Source organism: Clupea harengus, chromosome 4, assembly GCF_900700415.2.
Source record: "Clupea harengus chromosome 4, Ch_v2.0.2, whole genome shotgun sequence".
Lineage (NCBI taxonomy): Eukaryota > Metazoa > Chordata > Actinopteri > Clupeiformes > Clupeidae > Clupea > Clupea harengus.
The window spans coordinates 22,193,191-22,220,324 of NC_045155.1; the positions used below are offsets into that span (position 1 = coordinate 22,193,191).

A 27,134-nucleotide genomic window follows, 5' to 3' on the forward strand; every position below is an offset into this window, starting at 1 on the left:
GGGCTCGGCACCCCTTCACGGTGCTCACGGACCACAAGAATCTGGAGTACATCTGGGAGGCCCGAAGACTGAACCCCCGACAGGCCCGGTGGGCGCTGTTCTTCACCAGGTTCGACTTTTCACTCTCCTATCGGCCGGGATCCAAGAACGTCCAGGCTGACGCGCTGTCCCGACTCCACGAGGTGGAGGCAAGCACGGAGGAGCCAGAGAGGATTCTGCCCACGCCCTTGATCGTCGCCCCGATCCTGTGGGCTCTAGATGAGGAGCTCCGTCTAGCCCAAGTGGAGGACCCAGGTCCGCCGGGCACCCCCGCCTGGAAGACCTACATCCCCGCCTCCCTGCGGGAGCAGGTCATCGAATCTACGCACACCTCACTGGGCACAGGTCACCCGGGGGCCAATGCGACCCTCTCGCTCCTCCAGGAGCGCTTCTGGTGGCGTGGCATGGCTGAAATGGTTCGTGGCGGGGTGCGCTGCCTGCGCCATGGCAAAGACGCCTCGCCAGCTGCCGGTTGGGAAGCTGCAACCGCTGCCCATTCCCCAGAGGCCTTGGTCACACCTAGGCATTGACTTCATTACGGACCTCCCCGCATCCGACGCATATACGTGCATTTTTATCGCTGTTGATCGATTCTCCAAGTCCTGCAAGTTAATCCCGATGCTGCGTCTTCCCACCGCAGCTGAATGCGCGACGGTGCTATTCGAGAAGGTCTGGAGCGAGGCCCACCATCACCTCCAGAGGGCAGTCCAGCGCCACCAGCATCATGCGGATGTTCGGAGAAGACCTAACCCCGACTACACCGTCAGACAAAAGGTGTGGCTCTCCACTCGAGACATCCGGATGAGACTGCCCTCCCGCAAGTTAAGTCCTCGCTTCATTGGCCCCTTTGTGATCATATCCCAGGTCAATAATGTGTCCTTCAAGCTAGAGCTTCCCCCTCACTATCGTATCCGGTGTTTCACGTGTCACTTCTTAAACCCTATCACCCGCCGATCACCTCTCTCCCCTCTTCCTCACAGCCTGCCGTCGACGTGCCCCCGCTGCCGCTCCTGCTTGAAGAGGGTCCGGTCTATGCCATCCGGGAGATCCTGGACTCCCGACGTCGTCGGGGTCGCCTGGAATACCTCATAGACTGGGAGGGCTATGGTCCAGAGGATAGAGCATGGGTGCCTCGGGACGATATCATGGACCCCGCCTTCCTCGCCGTCTACCATCAGGACCATCCGCACCGCCCAGCACCTCGAGCAAGAGGTAAACCGCGGCGACGACGTCGGGGTCCTAGGCCCGCAGGAGCGGTCCCTGGAAGGGGGGGTAATGTCACATCAGAGCCAGGACCTGCACCAGCCACGCCCCCATTGGTTTCCACTCGCTCACTCTCACCGGACTACTGCTCACTTACACCTGTGTCCTCACTCACCTGCACCGCGTTTACACTCACCGGGTCCCTAATCATCCACACCTGTCACAGTCCCTACATATACCTCACACTCCCTTCACTCGGTGTCTGGTATCGCACTTCAACGGATGCACAACCTAGGATTTCCCGCGACCTGACTTCCATGAGGATTGCGTACTCTTCCGTCTTAGTTTGTTTAGTTTATCTCCTTAGTTCCCGTTTAGCGTATCACCTTAGTTATAGTTTAGTTAGTGCCTTGCCGAGTGTGACTCGTGTTTTGTTTGCCGCAACGGCTTTTCTGTTATAGTTTGTTCGCTCAGAGGTTGCCTCTGCTTAGTTCAGTTCTGCGATTAGATCGCGAGTTCTGCCAGTTCCCAGCAGTGCTACGCGCCTGCGCCCCTCCGAGGGTTGTGACTGTGTTGTCGAGGATTCACCCCTCAGCCTCTCCGTGTTCGTATCAGCATCTCTGTGTCTGCAACCTGTTGTCTGTCCTGTGTGTTCCTGGCTGTCTCTGTTTGGGAAACTTGGAGTTTATTGCAATCTCGAAGTCTGTTCGTTCCGTGACAATAATTGAGCAATTGGGACCCGCCACCAAAACCGACATAAAATGAAACACATAGATTTGAAATACGGCAATTAAAGCCTAAACATGAAAATGCACTACCTAATCGACTTTGAGAATCTTGCATTAATGTGTTGTTTTAAGGCTAATCTATCGACCAAGCTTGCCAAATGATAACAGATATGAATGGAGTTAAATTAGTTTCAAAATTCACAAATAAATGTCATGCGATTCACAAGTGTATTTCCTTATTTATATATAAACATCACGTAATTCACAAACATAAACACTGTTACATGTATTTACAGACTAACAAAGCCTGCATTTATTTGTGGATTTTTGATGCGCCTGAAGCGGCTTGATTTTTTTCCAAAATCAGATGTCTCGTACAATTTCAGCCAAACACATCAATGTAAATTCAAGGGCATGAATGAATGTGACGTAATGTGTTCTTTGAACTTACTATAAAGGTATTTACTCTAACTTGAAACTTTGTAAACTCACCTGAATTTAGGAGGGTCCTACACTATCTTAACGGGATAGAATAGCGACCTTGCGCGTGTTATCGGCCACGTTCGCGTTGACATGTTTACATTCACTCTACAGACCAGTCGCCCTCACCCAACCGCTCAGTAGACGATGCAATCAACATAGCACTTCACTATATTCTACAACACCTGGACAATCGGTACACCTATGCAAGGGTCCTGTTTGTGGATTTATAGTTCTGCCTTTAACACCCTCATTCCCGACCTCCTCCATAGCAAACTGACCCATCTGAACATCCACCTGCTTATGGATTACAGATTTTCTCACCAACAGGAGACAGTATGTCAGGCTGGGCCCGCATCTGTCACATCCCCGCACAGTTAACACCGGTGCTCCCCAGGGTTGTGTGCTGTCCCCCCTGCTCTTCTCCCTGTACACTAACGACTGCTCCTCTGGTGACCCGTCCGTCAAGACCATCAAGTATGCAGACGACACCACCATGATAGGTCTCCTCAGCAACAACAACAAGTCTGCCTACCGGAGGGAGGTCGGCCATCTAGAGTTCAGCAACCTAGTGCTCAACGTCAACGATGCAGTGGAGGTGATTGTGGACTTCCGTAAAAAAGTTCCGACACATCCTCCACTTGTCATCAACAACTCATCTGTCACTGTAGTAGAGTATTTCAAGTTCCTAGGCACAACCATCACCAACACACTAAAATGGGACAATAACATCACTCAATTAGTGAAGAAAGTAATCTGTTCTACTGATCCACAAATGTGCAATTCATGTAAATAACTGTTACTTATCTGCAGGTCAGAAGAGGAAAGCTCCGGCAACGAAGACATGTTACTTTTGAATGAATTTAAGTTAAACGCGTATCTTATCAGCGTCAATTCTATCATACATTATGGTGGTCCAGTTTCTAAAGACCATTTCTTACAGCTCAGAAGACAAAGAGAAGGGCAAAGGGGGACAGAGAAGCACCCACGGCACAAACACAAGTTAACTAACCATTCAGAAACGTCCTGTTGAAGACTACATTCTTGGACTTGTCCGGGAGCCTCTTCTTGTTCAGGGTCTGACTCTGGTTTAAAACGGTGTGGGTACACTGTTGTGTCAGTCTCCATCTATATTTTTCCTAAGATACAAGTTTCTATGGTAGGTCCACCCCGCAGATGAGGGGGGAGGGGTTAGCTGGCTCATTAGCATTAGGCGCTCAAAACAGGTCGCCCTGAGCAGGGCTGTTTTAGACAGGGTAAAAAGGGTGCTGTTTTAAATGATCCTTGTGGTATTTTGACCACAGAATGTTACAGACATTTCATTAAGACCCCAAGGAACCATATGAACTTGTGGTAAAATGGGCATACGATGAGTTCTTTAATGTTAGCTCTGTTCGAGGCTAAGCCTTATCAAACATAAACTAACGTTAGCTATAAATAAAATGAGCCAGCAAACTGCAATAGTATTAATCATTTCACAAAGAGCATGTCTGTGCTGGATTTTTAAAAGTTTAAAGTAGATACAAACCTTTATTTCACTCCAAAGTCGGCCTGTTTTCCAGAGCATGTTGAAAACTGCTGGACAGGATGGATGGAAGAACGACTTTTTTAACAATTTTTTTGGAACAATTGAGTTAAAGGAAAGTCACAAAGCGGCTGTAAGGTCTCAGACCTTTGGACCTCACCTTAACTCTTCACTTGGTTGTATGCTTAATGTCCATTATGGTGTAGTAGTCCAAGTAAGTGGACACTGCACAGATGTAACGCAATGTGTTTACATTCAGTCATACCCTCACATTTATATTCATGTGATAGGCTGCAGAGAATGTCCTTTTGAAAAAAAAAATGCATTTGTAAATCAAGCCGTGTCAGGAAAGTAAAAAAAAATCCACAAATAAATGCAGAGATGTTCACAAATGGAGAGTGGTTTGTAAATGCACATTTCATTCATTAGTCTGGAAATACATGTAACAGTGTTTACATCTGTGGATTGCGGGACATATATATGTGAATCATGAAATACATTTGTGAATCACGTGACATTTATATGAGAATCAGGAAATACATTTGTGAATCATGTGACATTTATTTGTGAATTTTGAAACCTAACCTATCAACAAATATTTTTTTTCAAGCAGTAAAATTTCAACCTAGAAAGTTCAACAAAGAAATTCACCCGCTTTCAGAATGTTTTCACCACATACAGTCACATACAGTCCACAGTTACATTTGAACAGAGTATGTTCAGTGTATACAGGTTGAAGTAGTTGACAGGAAAAAGCCGAAGGAAGACGCCAGTTGCTTAGAACAGATTGCTTGGTGTGTTGTGGGAATGGGAGGGGCTTATTAAAGCATGAATTTGAGCAAAAACACTACCATCTCTGTCGATTTATCACAACAGAAGTAATCAATTTGTTAGTTTAATCATTCAGGATGTTGAAAAATGTCATGTTCAGTTTGTCCATGATTCATGATCCATGATGAAGTGTAATGATGGGTTTAGGCTGTTCTTGCATTTAAAGTGTTCATATTTGATCTACTAATAGCATAATTATTTGCTAATAGCAAATAAAAGAAAACTTGAGGTGTTGCCCAACAACAGTGACATCAGCCCCTTATTCTGTTTTTAGATCAGAATGTTTTGTAATTCATCTCTGAAGAAATATTTTGAAATCTTTCTCGTGCTCTGTTTTCATGGAATCTAATCAAACATAAAACAAATACAATTATTATTATTACTTTATACTATTAGTAGTACTTAATATTATTATTAGTAGTAGTAGTAGTAGTAGTAGTAGTAGTGGTAGTATTTATCCATTCCTGTTCAGCAAACCTGATTTGTGAGCTCACCGTGAGGGTCAAAGTCTTTGAAGTAAGAAGGGCAGTGCTGTGATGCCGTTCCTGGGGGGGTGTCTGCCCAGCACATCCATCCATCCCATGTGCCGTTGCAATACGCATCTAAATGGATCCCAGTTGGAGAGAGGAATGTCAATATATTACTTTGATGTGAAGAAAAATGCATTAGTACAAGGGAAGGATGTCATTTATTTAATCATTATTGCAAACACATGGATTGAAGGATTAAATATACATACACTGATGTCAAACAAAGTGGCTTGTGTATGTTGACTCTGTAGTCTGCATGATCTCTTTTTCATTTGAGTGTCTCACCGTTATCCAAATGTGATGGGCCATGAAGGAGCTTAAGGAAGCACTCAAACTGTTCTGCCAAGATCTGTTTGCGGGTCAAAGACATATTTGACATTGTAATGTTGTGTTCAGGGTCTGATATCCTCGCCAGTATCTCCACAGGACTGTGCATCTGTAAGGCAGAAGCACTTCAAGTTCACACATGCTTCACACAAGTTTCATTCTAAAATTTGGAGAATGCATACATTAAAAAAATATTTTGAGTTTTTCAATGAATGTACTTCACAAAGATTGACATGTATTTCATAAACAGAGTGAGTACGTTCTGATAATAGCTTTTGCATATAGTTCTATTTCCCCTGACCTTCACCCTCTGTAAGTGTAAGTGCTCTCAAACACAGGGCAGTCTGTAGTTTTTCTATACTTTTTGGTAGTTTATTTACATCCATGCCGCTGCTTTATCATTTTATTAGTGTTATTCATTTATTATTTATTATTAGTAATTAGTTTAGTTTATTTTTTTATTATTATTTATAAGTTTGTTTGGCCTTTTGTTTATGTTAGTGTTAATTTCAACAGCTATTTTTTAGTCTAAGTCTTGTGTCAAATGTCCTTTAGTGTTAAATGTCTTTTAGTAGTAATATAAATGTTAGTTTATATCATATTTAATCAACCATATCCTGTTTTTTTTGTCAAGATTTAGTTGACTAAAGGTGTGGGCATTTTAGTCTTATTTTAGTCAATGAAAACTTTTTATCTACGGCTGCTTTAAATACTTACTTGCATTGCAAACACCAACAGCACTATTAGTTTGTTACATTTTGCTTGTTAATTGTTATTTTTTGTGAATTGATGGATTTTGGTGATTACAGACTACATTCCGTAATGAATTAAAGCTGTTTTAGGGGTTTTGACAATGATACACAAAGTAGTCCTACTTAAAACGGCCTGCATAACAGCTTTAGGCAAAAGCTTAGCGCTGAGATTCAATTTTTTTTTCTCAGTAGAAAAATACAAATGAAAGCCATCTAACGTTAGCAATGTCCCATTGTTGGGAGATGCTAGCCCATTTACCGTTATGTCTAATCAATCCTACATTAACCTTTGTCACTTATTTTCAGCTCTTTCACAACAATTTGCTAGCCTATTAGCTTGATGAGTTCATTTTGGCTAAAAAACAGCATACATAATGTAACCAGGGTTCCCACGCTTGCCTTGAAAAAAAATTCCATGCTACCTCCTGATTTTCCAGGTACCATATTAAGTGATGATCTATAGGCCCCTGTAGCTTTCCGCCCCCATCCGCGCCCCCCTCCCCTCACACACACTCACACAACCCCCTAGGACACCTGACTACTTACTTGATTTAAAAGATGTGCCAGTCAAGTCTACATTGTAAATGTTTATAGAGATTATGCCTTATTGATAATATCAATGCATGAAAAAAAATTAAAAATCACAAAATAGCTAAAAGTAGATATAAGAATGAATGTTACAAAATTGATCAAGACTACACTGGTCATGTCAACTAGTATAGAAGTAATGTCACAGCCTAATGTGAAAATGTATTGGTAGTTAGCTAGCAATGCAAGCTAGCCAACACTAGCTAGTTAGTTAGCAAGCTGAATGTTGGCTAGCAAGGATTGCACTGCACGTGCTTGCTAACCATCATTAATGAATCCAAATTCAAAACAAACTTCCGGGGGCGCTAGTGAACACCAGATGGAGTAGACGTGTTTTTCTTGAGCTCCTCTCCTGTTGTTGATTCAATCAACTACTAAAACCTGGAAGATGCGAAAATCGAAGAATGATCGTGGAAAACCGCAGGATAAAAGCCCAATCAAGACTAAAACTCAGCCCTCGCTGGAGCTAGGGCTAGCACTAGCACCAGTCATGACAGACTATGAGGCTAGCAAGGACACCGATGCAGAGTCGAGCAGCATTCTTCTGGCAATAGAGAGCATGAACAAAACGATGACTGATCGATTTGACACATTAGAGGCAACCCTGGCATCCACTCAAGCGTCTTTGGTGAGTCTTGGAAACCGTATGACTGAAATTGAGGAAGCTAATTCCAGCTACGACCTCCGCCTCTCACAAGTTGAACAAGCCTGTATGAAAATGCAGACGGAAAACCATGCACTCCGCTCAAAAGTGATTGACCTGGAAGCTCGCTCTAGGCATCAGAATATTAAAATTGTTGGCCTACCTGAAAGGATCGAGAAAAAAACGCCCTGTTGAGTTTCTGGAGAAGTTTATCCCTGAAATGCTGGGTGCTGGCAATTTCTCTGGCCAGGTTGTTGTGGATCGAGCACACCCTCTAGGGAAGCAGTCTGCGGTAGAGGATGCAAGACCGCGCGCAATGATAGCCAGGATTCATCACTTCCAAATCAAGGAGAAGATACTACAGCTTTCTCGCCAACAGTTCCCCCTGACGTACAACGGAGCGGCGATCCATTTCTTCCCCGATTTGCCAGTGGAGGTGATAAAACAGCGACAAGCTTTTGATGAGGTTCGTAAAAGGCTCAAGGAGGCTGGTGCGAGGGTTGGTTTCATCTACCCAGCCCGGCTGAGGGTTACCCTTGGAAATTCGGAGCAGGTATTTCCCTCATTAGAAGAAGCCGAGCTGTTTGCAGGGTCTCTGTCCTGAACATTATATGCGCTTTGGATGGCTATATTTTCCATATGTGACTCTTTTTTTTTTTTCTTCCCCTGGAATCACGCAGGTCGGGACATTCTCATGACCGTTGTTTAAATGATGTTAATAATTTTGGAGAGAGCACAGGGCTCTTTTGTTAGCTTAGCTAAACTATCTTTTCCTATGGTCCGGCAGCCTCTGTGCCTATTTGTAGGGAACGTGTTCTCACTTTGTTTGGGAAAGTGGGACGGGGGGAGGGGGGGTAAGTTCTTAAGTGTGTGTTTTTTGTGTTTTTCTCCCTTATGCGGTTATTTGTGTGTTTCAAGGGCGTCATATGTTTACATCACTGTACTTAGATATGCATCCTAATGTTTCTTTAAGAGGTGGTGGCATTACTCTTACTAGTTGGAATGTCCGTGGGCTGGGGCACGCAATTAAAAGGGCAAAAGTATTCTCTCATTTGAAGTCCTTAGCTGCAGACATTATATTTCTACAGGAAACTCATATTAAGCCCACTAGAGCAAAGTTGCTTAGATGCAGCTGGGTCAATCAAATTTTCCAGTCTACATTCTCCAGTAAAGCTCGTGGAGTGGCCATTTTGATAAGCAAAACTATCCCATTTAGACATGTTTCCACCATGTGTGACCCAAATGGCAGATATATTGTAGTGACGGGCCACATTTATTCACACCATGTCACACTTGTAAATGTATATGGTCCCAATTCTGATGACCCAGATTTTTTCCGTAAAGTCTTCAATTTACTGCCCAGTCTCTCAGATACTCATGTGATCATCAGTGGTGACTTCAATTGTGTGCTTGACGATTTTATGGATAGATCAGCCCAAACAAACCTGGTGCCTTCTGCTGCCTCCACAACCTTGAATAATCTAATGTTATCCACGCATCTAGTTGATATATGGAGGCTTCAGCACCCCACACATAGGGATTATTCTTTTTTCTCACAAAGACACAAGTCTTTCTCTAGAATCGATTATTTTTTGCTTGACTCAAACTTGATTTCAAATGTTATCTCCACCTCATATCATAATATCCTAATTTCTGACCACTCTCAGAAACAGCACTTTAGTTGGCGTTTACGCCCTTCACTTTTCTCCGACTCCTCGTTCTCTGAGTTCATTTCTGCTAGGATCTCAGATTTGTTTGGAAACGAATGATAATCTAGAGGTTACAGACTCCACCTTATGGGAAGCTTTTAAGGCTGTGATTAGAGGACATATTATTTCTTTTGAAAACTCAAGGAGAAAAGAAAAGAAGAAGCGCCTTCTAGAAATTGAAAAAAATCTTACGCAACTAGAAACTGCCTATAAATCTTCTGCCAATTCTGTCACCCTACAGAATATTCTTAAACTGAGGTATGAATATAACGATAAACTATCTGCCCAGGTGCAGGACCAACTGTTTAAACTGAAACAAAAACAATTTGAACTTGGAGACAAGCCCCAGAAGCTACTAGCCCGACAGCTGAGAGGTTTGCAGGCTAGCAGAGCTATACATAAAATCAAATAAAAATCTGGTGACATTATCACTGACCCCAGCAATATAAACAAGCGCTTCAGGGAATATTATCAAGAATTATATACATCCAAAGCTAAAGGGGACACCGCTGCGTGGCTGGAGAACCTGAACCTCCCCAAGTTAAATGACGAGGCGTGTGAGGCGCTTAACGCTGACATTACTGCTCAAGAGCTTCTGGATGCTATAAAATCCTTTCCCAATGGTAAAAGTGCTGGGCCCGATGGTTTTGGAATAGAGCTATATAAGAAATTCCCTGAACAGCTGACTCCACTCTTGCACAGGATGTTTAACCACTCATTTGAAACCCAAACATTTCCAAACTCCTTGTATGAAGCCAACATCTCACTTATTCTAAAAGAAGGGAGAGATGAGACTGAAACATCATCCTATCGTCCAATTGCATTGCTGAACTCTGATATGAACATTTTCACAAAATTGATGGCAAATAGGTTAAACAAACACATCGCCTCAATTATTCATGCAGACCAAACTGGTTTCATTCCTGCTAGGTTCTCCTTTTTTAATGTTAGAAGATTAATGAACATAATGTACCATGACTACAGAAAGGATCAGAAGGTGGCAGTCCTCTGCTTAGATGCAGAGAAAGCGTTTGATCAGATAGAGTGGGCATATATGTGGAGGGTATTGGAGGAATTTGGATTTGGTGACCGTTTTGTCTCATGGATTCAAATTTTATACGCCCACCCTTCCTCTTCCATTCTAACAAATCAAGAAAGGTCAACTCCATTTCCATTACATCGTGGGACGCGCCAGGGCTGCCCCCTTAGCCCGCTCCTCTTTGCGATTGGTATTGAACCCCTTGCTATTAGTATCAGGCAGCACAGCTCTCTTGAACCCATTCACCTGGGAGATGTGGACCACCATCTATCCTTATATGCAGATGATGTTGCAATCTTCATGTCACAGCCTCAACAGTCTATTCCCATTCTGTTAGACCTCATAAAGTCATTTGGAGAAGTTTCTGGATACACAATTAATTGGCAAAAAAGTGAATTTATGCCTCTTGGGGATAACCATGAAGCAGAATTTCTGCATAAACTCCCATCTAAAGTTACAGACAAGCTGAAGTACCTAGGAGTTACCCTTCCAAAGGATCCTAAATTAATATTTAAACTGAATTTCCATGAAAAGGTGGAAAAACTAAAAGGAGATATTGGCAAGTGGCACACGCTCCCGCTCTCTATGGTGGGTCGTTGATGGAGATAATTTCCAAACACTGTTAATGACTTAAGAATATAATAATCAAGTATTATTAATTACCTTATATGAATCATGTACTTATGTAAGCAGGAACATGGCTTTTCTGTGTTTCTGCGTGTGTGTAACTAAGAATATTAGGTGCCACTTAGTCTGCATTTGTACAAGAGCATGTTTAGACCAGAAGTGATAAGAAGGTTCGAACTGTGCTTCTTCCGACCTTGCAAAACTTCCATCCTTGCCTCGGACATCAGAAATCCACCACGTGGTTTTCCCTGCTGAACGCTCAACTTCTGTCTATATAAACCTTGTGTGATGTGTTTATCATTGCTTCATTTTCAGCCTTGTGCTGGGAGTGAGCCCGATTGCAATTGTTGTTTGTCTAATAAATGTACTTATATGCAGCTCCGGAGTCCTGAGGTAACTAGGGTGAATTTTCACCTATCATATTTGGGGGCTCGTGTCCGGGATTCCAACAACCTCATCGACTCTCCACGCTGGGCTAATCATCAGGACCTGAACCATCTAAAAGACCTCCAACTTCAATTGGAAGGAGGCCAGGGCCTGCCAGCGAGGAGGGCCGAGAGTGAAGGAATTGAATTAGACTATAGGGGTTGGACTCCGAGCTGTTTGTGAGTATATTGTTTGGTTGTTGAAAATGAACGCCAGTATATGGTTCTTGTTTGTTTTGGTTTTGTATACACTTGTCTTCAAGTGGGAGTGAGACTAACTTGTTTGCATGTTTGCTGCGGGGTGTAAAGGGGAACAAAGGTTCACATGAGAACTATTTCCTGTATGCCTCGTGTGTTGAACGAATTGCTAGAGTTAGAGAGACTCCTGTCTGTAAGTTTTCATGTTTTGGAGCGCTAAGGTTATATAAGCACTGTTCACCTTCCCATCACCTTCCTGTCAACCATAAGAGTAGGAGGAACGGAAAGAAGGAAGGGTACCGTTCGTTTTTGGAAAGATAAAAGGCTATATGTAAAGAAATGAGACCTGTTGCCGTAGAAAAAAAAAAGGGTTAGCGCGCGCTAAGGTTATATAAGCACTGTTCACCTTCCCATCACCTTCCTGTCAACCATAAGAGTAGGAGGAACGGAAAGAAGGAAGGGTACCGTTCGTTTTTGGAACGATAAAAGGCTATATGTAAAGAAAGAGACCTGTTGCCATAAAAAAAAGGATAGCGATGTATCTGAAATTGAAAACTCTCTAGGCCTATTTTCTCCGGATATTTCTCTATATTTTCCTGTTCGCCTTGTTTGAAGGGAACCAACTTCTCAATTTCTGTTTTCCTGTGGGGCCCCCTGGTAGGCCTCTGGGTGCATTGTTAAAAAGGGCTTTACAAGAGGGTTATAGTCCGTTACGAATTGATATATTCCTGAGGGAGACGAGTCTCCTTAAAAGATACTAAAAAAGAGAGAGTCAGAGATACTCCTGTGTGTTATTTTTCTGTGGGGTTGAGACGAACTTTTTACAATGGGTAAAACACAGATAATGTAGTCATAATTTATGTAATTAAAGATTTCGCATTACTGAGATGCCTTGACCCGGAACCAGTAGGGGACTGATCACCCCAGGGAAATTCCCTGGCCTCAACCTCCTCACCAAACGAGTGAGACGGGGGCCCTCTGGTCGGGCTCGGGTTGACTCAGCATTGCGATCTCAAGAACAAATAATGAGAAGGTAAAATGAAAAGTAAAAATAAGAAGGTCAGTGGGAAGTTAAGAAGAAGAAGAAAAAGAAAGTGAGGAAAGTGAAATGTTAAAATAGAAAGTAAGAAGAAAGAGACATCTAAAAGCAAGTCTAAAAGAGTCTGAAAATAGAAACATAACTAACCCTAGTGTGAAGAATAAGATAAAGGTAATTTAAAAGGTTTCAAGATCAGTTAGAGGTATTAAGAGAAATACATAAAATAACTTAAAAATGGGAAAAAGTGCGTCAAAATCAAAAGACGTACATGATAATGGCAATAAGAGGTGGTTTAAAATGTCAAGAAGAAGAAACTTGTAACACTGATTTGAAAATGTTTTTACATTATTGGTTGCGTCAAACAGAGCAAAGCTTACGTTAATGGTGGCAAGAAAGCCAATGATTTTTTTGTTTGTTGTTTTGTGTGACTCTGATTACTCTAATTAGATGCCCAGAACAGTAAGGTTGTAAGAAGAAAGAGACATCTAAAAGAGTCTGAAAACAAGAGAGAGATATTAAAAAATACAGATTATGTTTCAAAAACATGCCCTACAAACTTATTAGGAAGAGATGTGATGGGTTGGGCATTAGAATTGTTCCAACAATACATGGGTTTTAGAATAAATTAAACAATGGTGTCAAAATGTTATTACTATGTATAGAATATACACTGTTTAGCCCCAAAAAGATTTAAAGAGAAATTGAAGCCTGTCACACTAACTACATTAACCTAGACTGATGCATTGGACTAACACAGACTGGGTGGGGGTTGAGTGCTGGCTCAAAAGAATATGCTGTTCCTCCAGATAAGAAGACCTGTAAACAACATACCCTGGTGTTGTTAAGATTTTTAGCAGAAACAAGGCCACAAAATTTGCAGCTATGGCCCACTAAATAAAGCTATCTTTAAAAAGCGCCACAGACAAAGAAATAAAGTATGTCTTAGCACATCCAGGACATGACAAAGCCATTCGTACAAACTGTAGACTGTTTTAAAAAAAAAAAAAAGGTTATATAACATCTGTGTTAATGGATAAGTGGGGACTTAAAGTTGATACCAGTGGCATACTATTCAACACGGCTAGATCCAGTAGCCCAAGCAATGTCTGAATGTTTACAAGCAGTAGTAGTGGCTGCAGGCCTCTGCTCCTATTGTACTAAACAGACACTTACACTGAAAGTTCCACATGCTTACTTTTTATTTTTTTTGCTCACTCAGCCTCATATCAATATTGAGCGCTGCGTGACATTTAACCCAGTTACACTTTTACTTACAGCAGAGAACAGATAAAACTATGGCAGCCAGAGCTGACCTACAAGATATGCCTTTTCCAGAAGCTGATTTAACTATTGTTTGTTGATGGTTCAAGCAAATAAACCTTGAACGCATAGCCACTACTTCCAAACTATTCTGCACAAGCAGCGGAACTGATTTCCCTGATTGCGCACACACACATGCAAAAGACCCGGTTTCATTGGGAAACCAAAAAGCAGACAAGGCCACAAACCAGGTTGCACTACAACAACCATCTGACACGTACACAATTGAAGAATTAGATCTCACAATACTAAAAGATATGCTGTAATATTGAGCCATGGTGAAAACATGCCTCAATAAGTGGGGATAGTAAGCATATATTTATACTTCTTATTTATATTTCATGAGAAAGATGTTTAATCATTCATTATTGATTTTATTGAGTTAAATCCCAACGAAAGAAAGAAATATTGTCTAGCCATAGACAATCACTGTTCATACAACCCCCAGTCAGCGGACTGGTAGAAAAGAATGAACCAAACTATTAAAAGTTAATTGAGAATCCAAGAGTGAAATTAGTGAAATTAAGCATGCATGTTGTTATCACTGTTTGAAATGATGTATGGAAGAATCTACACTGCCTAAACTCTCAAACATTTGCTGAAACAGACAAAGAGATTGAATATACATTTGCAGAGTATATGGCAAAGATGATGTCGAAACTAAATGCTCTCAGACTTCTCTCCCCTACACAGGAACACTGTGAGGCTGAATTCAAGGTTGGACCAGGAGATTGTGTCCTAATCAACAGCCTCAAAAGAAAACACTGCCATTCGCCCAAGTGGGACAGACCATAACAAGTGCTACTGTCAACACCTACCGCAGTCAAAATAGCTGAGCCAGTGGACAACGGCAAACGGGTAAGCCTGCACACGGCTGAGGCAGAGGAATAAAGATCATCTTTCTTTGCTGTTTCCAGGGTGTGCCCACTGTGACAGAAGACCAGCCTACAAAGGGGTTTAGATGTTTAGATTCTATTCGTCTCAACCGCTGGCAGAAGATACAGTACTGTCCTGGGGATTAGAACCTAGTGGAAATTGTGGAGTAAGAGGTCTCTTCCTCTGCAAAGTCATGGGAGGTTACCAAAAATGGACCAAAGGATGCGGGGGACTCTTAGCAACGACTGTAGGATTTTACATTGTTGTTCTAGTAACATACTTATGACACAGCAAACACGGCCCTGGACGAATATCCACGATGGGGCCTGGCTAAAGATCATCCGTGATGGAAATGGGTAAATCAGACCGTCAGAACGCAAGTACCACAAGACTGTTTAGTCTGTGCAGGGCCCAGGTGCCGACCAAACCACTCCTGGCAACCCTGTACCTTATGACATAGATCACTGCGACAAAGAATTTAGAGAAACTGAAGCCTGGAAGAAACATGTCAACTTACTCTTAGCTATCAAGTGCACGTGTGAGATGTGCCATCTAGCGGACACCTCGTGTCGTAGAAAAGAATGTTCATATCTTCCTGCCCAATGTAACTACATACAACAGCCAATGTGTTCTGCAGAATGTTTGCTGATGATGGGAAATAGGGCGTTTAATGATACAGCTATACAGCATGACTGTTCACATTTTAACTGACCCTACATGCCAGACAATGTTGCCCCACCTCCACACATTATTAGAAAAGATGCTCTGTTTGAATGCTATTTAAAACCTGGGGAAAAGAACGATCCACACCTAGGACACTGGACACAATGTAAAAATTAAATGTGATAGATAATGGGAGAGAAATACAGTTAAATACTTCCACTGAATGTAGAATAGCGGGGATGTGTTTGAACGGCAGACTTCTTGAAGTACAGGATATAGCCATAGCTGATATGTGGGGATGGTGAATTAAGAGCTACACTGCCTGTGGGTTGGTCTGGGCCTTGTGCTAGAACAATGTTGGTACAACCTTTTCAGATTACCCCCAGGTCCAAGACTCACCAGTACCTGAGGAACGTCCCAATGCATTCCGTACGAGGGAGGAGAGAAGCAGGGGATGACAGCGGGATCTGGTCCGATGGCCTGGGATTACCCTGAGGCATTCCAGACCACTACAAAGCCTTGAACCCAGCAGCCAATGGCCTGGCATCTACCCTCTGCCCCTGGTGCGTCATCGGAGCACACACAGATTGGATTAACTTCCTTTACTACGCTGAGATGAAGTTCCAAAACCTGACCACAGGCGGACTACAAAAGATCAGAAAAGAACTACACGCCAATTCCAGGTTAACGCGGCAAAACACAGCTGTGCTTGAAATGCTCACTGCCATGAATGGAGGCATTTGTGTCATGCTTGGTACTGACCAATGTTGCACATATGTCCCTGATAACACCCGAGATGGGAAAGACTTAGATCTGATCCTACAAAAGATGCAAAAAGTTGTCAAACAGAATGCCTGATGGGGAACACGGCCTTCAAGGACACAAAGAAACCTTGTTTGAATGTTATCTGAAGCCTAGGCGAGCTAATGACACACACACAGTCGACACCCACTATGTTGGCCTACAAATGCAAAGTATACAAATGTGTGATGAGAAATATGATGACATTTTAAATTATTGACTTATGATGATATGGAGTGATGCTCAGTAATGATCTCTGTTCCGAAAATCCATGTGATTAAGCTCAGAGTGATGATTTTGAGGTTATCCATTGAAATTGATAATTGACGAATTAAGAAAGATGATTTGTGATTTTGATTGACTGATTTTGAATTATCCATTGAAACGGATAAAAGGAGGGACTGATGGAGATAATTTCCAAACACTGTTAATGACTTAAGAATATAATAATCAAGTGCCTTGTATTATTAATTACCTTATATGAATAATGTACTTATGTAAGCAGGAACATGGCTTTTCTGTGTTTCTGCGTGTGTGTAACTAAGAATATTAGGTGCCACTTAGTCTGCATTTGTACAAGAGCATGTTTAGACCAGAAGTGATAAGAAGGTTCAAACTGTGCTTCTTCCGACCTTGCAAAACTTCCATCCTTGCCTCGGACATCAGACATCCACCACGTGGTTTTCCCTGCTGAACGCTCAACTTCTGTCTATATAAACCTTGTGCGATGTATTTATCATTGCTTCACTTTCAGCCTTGTGCTGGGAGTGAGCCCGATTGCAATTGTTGTTTGTCTAATAAATGTGCGTATATGCAGCTCCGGAGTCCTGAGGTAACTAGGGTGAATTTTCACCTATCATATGTCCTGAGGTAACTGAGGTGAATTTTCACCTATCAGTCGTATAAATGCTATCAAGATGGTTTCACTGGCAAGATTCCTATACCTCTTTCAGAACCTTCCTATTTTCCTCACAAAGTCATTCTTTAAGTTACTAGACTCAATAATCATGCCTTTTATTTGGGGTTTTAAAGCTCATAGAATATCAAAAACTCATTTACAAAAACCCAGAGAGAAAGGTGGATTTGGGCTGCCATGCTTTCAGCATTACTACTGGGCGGCAAATCTTAGAGCTCTTGCCTTCTGGGGTGATGGCTACAACCTGGAGATTTCAACAAGCACCCCTGCATGGGTAGCCATTGAAAAGAAAGACATCAAAGACAGTTCACTCCCAGCTCTTCTTTTTTCAACACCTGGGCTGCCCAACACAAAAGTGAAAAATCGAATAATTATTAATTGTTTGAAAATATGGCAGCAAATTAAGAAGTGCTGCAAGTTACCTGGTACCTCTATCTATGCTCCAGTGTGTCATAATCATGCATTTCCCCCTGCTCTCTCAGATGCAACTTTTTATAGTTGGACACAAAAAGGCATCGTAGTTTTAAAAGATTTGTACATTGACAAACATTTTGCCTCATTTACTCAACTAAAAGACAAGTTTGCCCTTCCGCAAACACACTTCTTTAGATACCTTCAGGTTAGAAACTATGTCCGCCAAAACCTGACTAAATTTTAATCTCTCCCTGACGAAAATAGGATTTACAGTTTCTGGCATGGCCCGCCGGATTCAAAATGCTTGATTTCAAACTTTGTCAGGGTATTCTCTGAACAAGTGAACTATGCCACCCACTCTTTGAAAAAGGCTTGGGAGGAGGAACTGGGTCTCCAGATTGATGACATGGTTTGGCAGGAGGGTCTCAGCAGAATCCAATATTGTTCTATTAATGCCAGACATCACTTAATCCAGTTTAAGGTTATGCATAGACTCCATTATTCGAAAACCAAACTACATAGAATATATCCTACTGTCTCCCCTTTGTGTGATCGATGTAAAGCTGCTGACGGATCCTTAACCCACCTTTTCTGGACATGTCCAAAGCTGTACGTCTTCTGGTGTGGAATATTTAAGTGGTTTTCTGAAATGTACAACTGTGTGTTCAAGCCTGAGCCAGAGGTTGCACTGTTTGGCTACTCCCTGTCTCTATTGCCTCAAAGTATCCCAGTACAGCACACCATCATGTACGGAATGTTAATTGCAAAGAGACTGATTCTAATGCTGTGGAAGTCAGAAACAGTGCCACTCTTCAAGACGTGGTTATCAGAACTTACTTCTCTATTACATATGGAGAAAATCCGATACAGTTTGACAAACAATCTTAAACAATTCTACAAGATCTGGCAGCCATTCTTAGACCATCTTGCTCAATTTGATGGAGATCTTGAGCAGCTATGAGACTCACAATAGGCCACTCACCTCTTCTTCGATGTATTTTGTGTACTAGTGATGCATCAATACATTTCATTGTCTTGAGTTGTACGCCCTGTCTGTTAGTTGTGTTTGTTTGTTTTTTGTTTTGTTTTTATGCCTTTATTTTATTTGATTTCAATTGTCTTATTTTTCTTTCTCTTTTAATTTCATTTTGGTATAATTTCTTACTTACTCCTAGTATTTGTCTGTTTGTACTTAATTACCTGAAAAAACCTAATAAACATATTGTATAAAAAAAAAAAAAACTTCCCTAAATGTGGTGAATAACGAGTTTTTAGGAAAAGTCAATGAGTGAAAAACATATGGGGATCAAACATAGTTCTAGTATTTTAAAAGCAAGGAAAAAATTACCTCAACAATTCTAGTGTAAGCTGCTAGCTAGCAAGTTGCAGCTAGCTAGTTAGCAAGATTGCACTGCTTACTAACTAACGTTGATAAACCCAGGTTTACCGCACAGTTAAAACACAGCTACTTACATTTGAGGATAAACTTGCATAAGAAGTTTCACTGTAAATGTCAAGGCTCCCGTGTTGGCTGGGAAATGCATGTGTTTGACCCTTCTATTGAGATCGCGAATAATGTTTCTCGGTTATTATTCCCGAAGTCCACCAATCCGAAACTATACGTTTAAAGTCCATATCACCAGGTTGCCTGCATCAAATTCCAACATCCAATATACCAGATAGGATGCCAAGAGCATGCTCTACAACATGGGATCATCCATTTCTATCTACAGTAAAAGTGGTTCACATGTAAAGGGTTTTTAAAAACTCACCTTAATTATGTGCTCAATACTTTCATTGTATTACTATTTTACACATCATCCAATAAAAATGTCCAGGACAACTGTTTCAATTTCCATGTAAGTGTTCACTTTTGTTCAGTTTCCATGACTTTTCCAAACCTGGAAAATGAAAAAATTAATTCCAGGTTTTCCATGGTTTCCAGGTACCTGGTAACATTACCACCATACTAGTTGACTTAATGTAGCTTCAAAAACACAACCTACCTAGATTTCTTTGTGGTGAAACTTGAGGTTTGTGGTATTCTTACCAGCTACTTTAGCCTCAATAAGATAATGTTGTGAAGCCACTTTCAACCATCAGAGGTTTCCAAGTTTCAGCTGCAAGAAAACACTTCTTGAACCATTTGCATGGCAACCTGACAAATATGCAAGAATTCTAGTATAGTGGCATAAGGTAATGGGAATTCCGAAGGGAAGGTATGGGTATAATTTATGCAAGGGTTATTATATATACGTCATAAAGCATTGGGCTCAGGGGCATAGCTGCTCTAGTCATACCAGAGGCAAAATGAATACAATTTAAAGAGGACCCTGTCGGTTGATGATGGGTGTGTTATATCATTGTAATGCTGTTAATCAACCATAGCAGTAAACCGCACTAATAGTACCCCCATTACACTTGTGGTCAAGCAAGGTCAGTGTATGTAGTCGCTAGCAGCAAATATCGTAAAGTCACACTAGGATATCCATTACATCAAAAACACACACAATAGATGTTTTTTCACCAGCAAACTAGCAAACTTATGCTAGTAAGCTAGTTAGCTCCCATTAGCTGACTATTTAGATGGAATGAGCACAGGGCAAGCCAAAGCTCTGTCAGGAGAATACTACCTTTTTCGTAAAGGCTTGCTATACCACCAATCGACAGGCGGCAGCCTTGAGCAGCTAGTGATCCCAGAAAATGTAAGAGAGAAGATACATGGGTCATGACATCCCCTGGGCAGGTCATCTGGGAAATGTGAAAACCTTAGAGAGGATATCTGGTAGCTTCTATTGGCTAGGCATGTCCAACGACATGCAGAGCTTCTGCAAGACATGTCCCACCTATCAGCTGTTCAGCAAACACAAGGTCAGGCCTTTTCCTTTACAATCTCTTCCGGTGATGGATGTGACATTCACTAGGATAGGGATGTGCCATTCACTAGGATAGTGATGGACATTGTTTGGCCCCCAGAGAGGACACAGAGAGGCCACAAATACATCTAGGTCATTTGTGATTACACCACCCGATACCCAGAAGCTTTTCCCCTATGCAAAGCCACTGCCAGATCCATTGCACCTGCTCTACTCTTCCCAAGGGTAGGGATCCACCAGGGGATCATCACTGATCAGGGTACAACCTTCCTCTTCAACACACTCAGACAGGTGTATGGGTTACTCAGGATTAAAGGTGCTATGTGTAGTTTAAAATATTCAAAAATCAACTAGAAATAGCAACAGAATATGAAGAAATAATCGTTTTGACATAATGTCCAAAACGCCTACTATGCACTGTGTTATCCAGATATCAACTATCTAACCACCCCAGAGCAGTTCTTTCCCAAAGAGAGTCTAGCAGGGAAGTTGCACATGTCTCATCTGACCCCACAGCAGCAGCAGAAGTTGCAAAAGCCTGGAGTTACTTCCTTGGCTGTACATAACATCCAGCTGAAGGACTTTACTCCAGTCCAGCAGCGGATGTACAGAGTTCCTGAGCGGTTGTTACTTGGAGGAGCTACAGCTGATGCAAAGGCTCTGGGTGATTGAGAGGTCGGGCAGTGCGTGAAGCAGCCTGTCTTCCTTGTTCCAGAGAAGGACGGCAGCATGCAGTTTTGCATAGACTTTGGGCAAGTGAACGCTCAATCTCACTTTGATGTGTATCCAATGCCCACATTTACATTTACATTTTACATTTAGTCATTTAGCAGACGCTTTTGTCCAAAGCGACGTACAAGGGAGAGAACAGTCAAGCTAAGAGCAATAAAAAAGCATGGTGTAACAATAAATACTACTTTACATGAGAATTAGAAAAACAACAACCTAGAAAAGAGGAAAAAGAAGTGCAGGAATGTAACTGCTGAAGTGCAAGTTAAGCGCTAGTCAGGTGCCAGTTAGGAGGGGAGGTGCTCTCTGAAGAGTTGGGTCTTCAAAAGCTTCTTGAAGGTAGAGAGGGACGCCCCTGCTCTGGTAGTACTAGGCAGTTCGTTCCACCAACGTGGAACTATAAATGAAAATAGTCTGGATTGCCGTGCTTGCACGGACGGCAGTGCCAAACGACGCTCACTAGACGAGCGCAGCGTCCTGGGTGTAACATTTGCCCTTACAAGAGCATTTAGGTAGGTGGGAGCAGAACCAGTAAGCACTCTGTAGGCAAGCATAAGTGACTTGAACTTAATGCGAGCAGCTACTGGCAGCCAGTGGAGCTCGATGAGTAGCGGGGTGACGTGTGCCCTTTTCGGTTGGTTGAACACCAGACGCGCCGCCGCGTTCTGGATCATCTGTAGTGGTTTCACCACGCAAGCCGGCAGGCCCGTTAGGAGCAAGAGATAAAGAGTCAGTATTGATCTTGATGTTGTGGTGGATGACCTGTTTGGCTGGGAAGACCATCAGTTCCGTTTTGGCCAGGTTCAGCTGAAGGTGGTGATTTTTCATCCATGTGGATATATCAGCGAGACAGTCCGAAATCCGCGTCGAGACCGTGGTGTCCTCAGGAGGGAAAGACAGAAACAGTTGAGTATCATCGGCATAACAGTGGTAGGAAAAACCATGCGAGCGGATGATAGGGCCCAACGAGGTGGTGTAAATGGCAAAGAGAAGTGGTCCCATCACCGAGCCTTGGGGCACCCCAGTGGTGAGGCGGTGAGGTACAGACAGATGACCTTGCCATGACACGTTGAACGAGCGCCCAGTGAGGTAGGATTCAAACCAGGAGTGCGCATTGCCAGAAATGCCCATACTTGACAGTATGGACAGAAGGATGCGGTGGTTGACTGTATCAAACGCAGCTGATAAGTCAAGCAGGACGAGAGCCGAGGATTGAGCTGCTGCTCTAGCTGTTTTTAAGGCCTCCATTACAGACAACAGGGCTGTTTCGGTGGAGTGACCGCTTTTGAAGCCAGACTGGTTCGGATCGAGGAGATTGTTCTTTGACAGGAACTCGGTGACCTGTTTGGAAGCTGCCCTCTCAATGGTTTTAGATAGGAGCGTGAGAAGTGAGACCGGTCGATAGTTTTCCACCTGAGTGGGATCGAGAGACGGCTTCTTGAGCAGCGGCGTTACCCGAGCCACTTTGAAAAGAGAAGGAAATGTTCCAGAATTAAATGAAGCATTAATCACCTGTGTTATTGCCGGTAAGACGGCAGGCGATATGGCTTGAAGGATGTTGGATGGGATGGGGTCCAGCGGGCATGTAGTTGGACGGCTACCTGTTAGGATTTTGGAGACCTCACTCTCGCTGAGAGGGATGAAAGAAGGAAAAGATGAGCTATTGACGGTTGCGCCCTTAGGGGAGGGGGACAGTTGGTCGAACTGTTGCCCGATGGCTGCCACTTTCTCTGTGAAAAAGGAAGCAAAGTTATCAGCAGTGAGGTTAGTAGCTGGGGGGGGAGGAGGAGGGTAGAGCAGAGTTTTGAAGGTGGAGAATAGTTTCCGAGCGTCAGTTGCACCGTTGATTTTGTCATTGAAAAAAGTCTTCTTAGCAGCAGTGATGCTGGATGAGAAGGAGGCCAGCAGTGTCTGGTAGCTTGCAAGATCGTCCAGCGCGGCAGATTTGTGCCACTTTCTCTCAGCCGCTCTGAGATTGGAGCGCTGCGTTCGGAGGGTATCACTCAGCCACGAATGAGACTGGGTAGATCGAGCAGGTCTGGTGGAAAGTGGACACAAGCTGTCCAAGCATGAGCTCAGAGTGGAGCAGAGAGCTTCGGTGGCATCATTGACACCTAGTGAGGAGAAAGTGGATAAAGGTGGAAGAGCAGAAGAAACCAGAGAGGAAAAGTGGGTGGGAGAGAGGTTGCGGAGGTTGCGCCGGAACGAGACCATCGGAGGGGGGACAGAGGGTTGCTCAATGAGCCGAACATCGAAGCGAATGAAGAAGTGGTCCGAGCAATGCAGAGGGGTTACCGTTAGGTTGTCCGTGGTGCAGTTCCGAGCAAGGATGAGGTCAAGCTCTTTTCCTGCTTTGTGAGTTGGAGGAGTGGGGACCTGTTGTAGGTCGAACGAGTGAACCAGGGTTCGAAAGTCAGCTGAGTTGGGATTGTCTAGGTGGATGTTCATGTCGCCAAGGATGAGTGTTGGACACTCCTGCTCAGGGATGGATGACAGCAGGGTGTCCAGCTCATGGACGAAATCACCCTGCTGTCCTGGTGGACGGTAGATAACAATCACATAAGTTTTAACAGGAGCAGTTACCATAATTGCATGATATTCAAAGGAGGCATACCTGTTTGAGGGCAGCAGTGGAGTGAATTTCCAGTTGTCTGAAATCAGCAGCCCCGTCCCACCTCCACGACCAGATGGCCGGGGAGTATGGGAGAAGGCATAGTTGGTGGAGAGTGCTGCCGGGGTAGCATTGTCTTCAGGTGTGATCCATGTCTCCGTGAGAGCTAAGAGCCCTAGGGAGAGGTGGTTGGCATAACCTGAGATGAAATCAGCTTTCTTGACTGCAGACTGACAGTTCCACAGGCCAACAGAGAAAGAGGTTACAGTGGATGAGGTTTGTTGAAGTGAGCGGAGGTTACCCAGGTTGCGCTGCCGTCTGCTGCGCTGTGATCTTTTTTGGCAACCAGTGACAACAGAGATGCTACTGTGACACATGGCTATGGCAGAGTCAAAATGAAAAAGTTTACCTTGTTTGTGAACCTTGTTTCGGTGGACTTGTACAGGTAGACTTGTACGTCTTTACCCAAAAAGGTCTTCACACTGCCCAGGCTAGAGGACCTCCCTCAGTGCCTTGGAAAGGCACATCTTGGACCTTAGATTACTGGCAAGTAGCAATGGCCAAGGAGGCCAGACCCTACACAGTCTTTAGCAGTCGGTTACACCAGTTGAGCGTAAGTTTGATCATAAGTTTGGGTTTTAAACCTTATGTTGAAACTTGCTAGTTTTAAACTAGCGCTGCATTCTTTTCTGGTTGCACCACTGCTAGTTAAATCATAGTTATTAGCTCCTGAATAAAAAAAAATCACACAGAATGACATTTTCACCATGGACAACCAATCAATATCACTGACTGATGATATTGGAAACATCTCGCAGCATACTTCACATTGAAGGAGTTGCAAATCAGAATGAAGGATCAAAGATATAGGTGAATCTTTTGAGTGAAGCATCCCTCTCTCTATTGATGCATCATTGCAAGAATAAAAGCCTGTTTCCTGATTGAGCATTCTCCAACTGAGTCTCCACCACTTTGGCGTTAAACTTGAATTTAGAAATTGTTTAAGTTAAATTGTGGAGACCAATCATTTGCAATAGCCAGTCAGGATTCAAGTAATAGGGTTCCTTTGAGGGTCCAAATTGCTATGGCCACAATTGGAAATGATAAAAAGCACGACAGTTAAATATGAGAAGAAGAGAAAGTGATATACCCGCTATCTCATTAGTAGATGGACACAGCATTCACAAGGCTTTTTGGAGTCAAAGCCTGCTTCATTTCCTAGACTGCGAGAGAACATGAAGCATACTACTGACAAGTTTCAGACGATAGTTAATTTACTGGGAAAAATCCGACCTACTGATATAAAAGACCCCAAAGGTATAGCAGATTACGCCCAGCTAATAACTAAATTAGTGGTCAGAGTTGGAGAGGCCATATCGCAAGTTGAGGATAAGGGCCTTTATATGCTACTCCGTACTACACGTTTACGGACACATGGGAACGCCTTCACGTAGGTGGAACGCCCTCTCCGTACTCTCCAGAGCCCTCGGAGAGCTCTCCATGCGCCTGCTGAAATTCCTGTCGGTCCGTCCTGACGTGTTGTACAGCTACGGATACCCCTTGGCTGTGATTGGTCCGCTACGACATCATTTCCGAACGACATCATTTCCGGAATCTCACATTTCTTGGACCTCGCGTTTCTTGTTTCATTCCCTATATATCAAAATACCGCCATATATAAAACCCACAGAAGTACTGTCAAATCAGAAAGAAAATCAGCTGTCATTCGGCTATTACCTGACCAATACCTTTCAAACTCGGTGATAGTATTCACAACTCATTTGTCCTTCATTCTATCAAATATGATTAAACGGCATATGGTATTGCACCCGTGAGGCAAGCGTGAGTAGAGTTTTGTTCGGTTATCTGGCGCTGCCCTCTCTAGACTGATTACTGACCAACCTTCCACCTTTGAATAATGTAACTTATAAACACGTTGCTATAAAGCGCTGTGGCCGTCCTTAAAAGATGTGTCAATAAACGAACTTCTCCATCATGTGAAGCAGACACATTGACTTCACTACTTATTAAGATATTTTAAATATGGAATGTCCAATGCTTTATCGCGCAGGCCGCAGTCTCTCAATTTGCCAAGAGGCTGATTATGGATTATCCGTGTGCTCTGCCCTGCTATTGTTTCTAACAATACAATATTTCTTTGTTTGAGTGTGGTTGTTTAGTGCGATGGGGGTATATTATCGTTACTGTCTATAAAGTAAGGCATTGCAACGGGAAAATCTCCTGCTCATCGCGTCCATTCGTGCCCCACCTGTCACGTCTCTGCGACCCACCAGTTGGGCTCACCCCACACTTCGAGAAACGCCGCCATAGGGGGAAATTGACAGGGTGGTTGCAATAATAATATTTTTTTTTTTATTATTTTAGGAATTGATACACATGAAGTGCAGTTTAAGGCAAGGGGTAGTGATGAATAAAGTTTTCTATAAAAAACAAGTGGTCTTTCATTCTCACTTTCCACTCTAAAACTATGAACTGAACTGAACTATGAACTAGTTCAGAATTTAAATGGTGAACTATGAACGTGAACTATTCATGTTTACTTGTATGAACTGCACTTTGAACTAGTTCATGAGAGGTGTGAACTTGTACAACACTGTCAGTCAGCTTGTCGGTCTTGACGTTCAGATGCTGTGCCTAAACTAGCTATATCGTACTGTATCGTCACATGATCAAATAAAGACTTGACATTGGACAACAACATACATATTACCCAACAATCATCATTGCAAATCTGAATATGACAAAAATACCAAAGAAAATAAGAACGTGTTCATTTCATTGAATCATTTTTTAATAGTTTCTATAGTGTATATAAGATAAGCATATCATTTTGTTATAGATTGCTACTATGTTTTCAACAAATAATATCTACCATGATAGAGATAAGTTCGCCTTTTCAAGTGCATATATAGCATTAGAAACGCTCTCCTGTGTAATGATATGTGTCTTGAAGGGACCGACATTTGATAGTTAGTTTAATAAATATATTCCATAGTCAATAATTCAATATATCTGACCTAGTGGTCATTTTAGTGTTCTTTGGATTTCATGAGTTGTAAAAACTTCTCATGTGTATTGTGTTCCTGGCCTACATGAGGTGTGAGAAGCCCTCACAGCTTCCCCCCCTGACTAGAGACATATAATAATTAGCATTTAGGGATCCACCCCCCCTGGCATGCACACAGCTTAAATTCTGTGCTTTCCCAAAAGACACTCAGTGAAGG

General features: G+C 42.7%; 1 protein-coding gene across 3 annotated transcripts in view; it reads right to left on the reverse strand.

The window, feature by feature from the left end:
* Window positions 1–27,134, reverse strand: part of calcrl2 (calcitonin receptor-like 2) — a 65,446-nt gene that overhangs the window by 22,362 nt on the left and 15,950 nt on the right. For all 3 annotated transcript variants that reach the window (XM_031566787.2, XM_012820761.3, XM_031566788.2), the window contains exons 3-4: window positions 5,622–5,772; window positions 5,301–5,408 (exon numbers count right to left, since the gene is read on the reverse strand). In XM_031566787.2, the coding sequence (XP_031422647.1) occupies window positions 5,301–5,408; window positions 5,622–5,772 (259 nt within the window). The remainder of the gene's footprint in view (window positions 1–5,300; window positions 5,409–5,621; window positions 5,773–27,134) is intronic.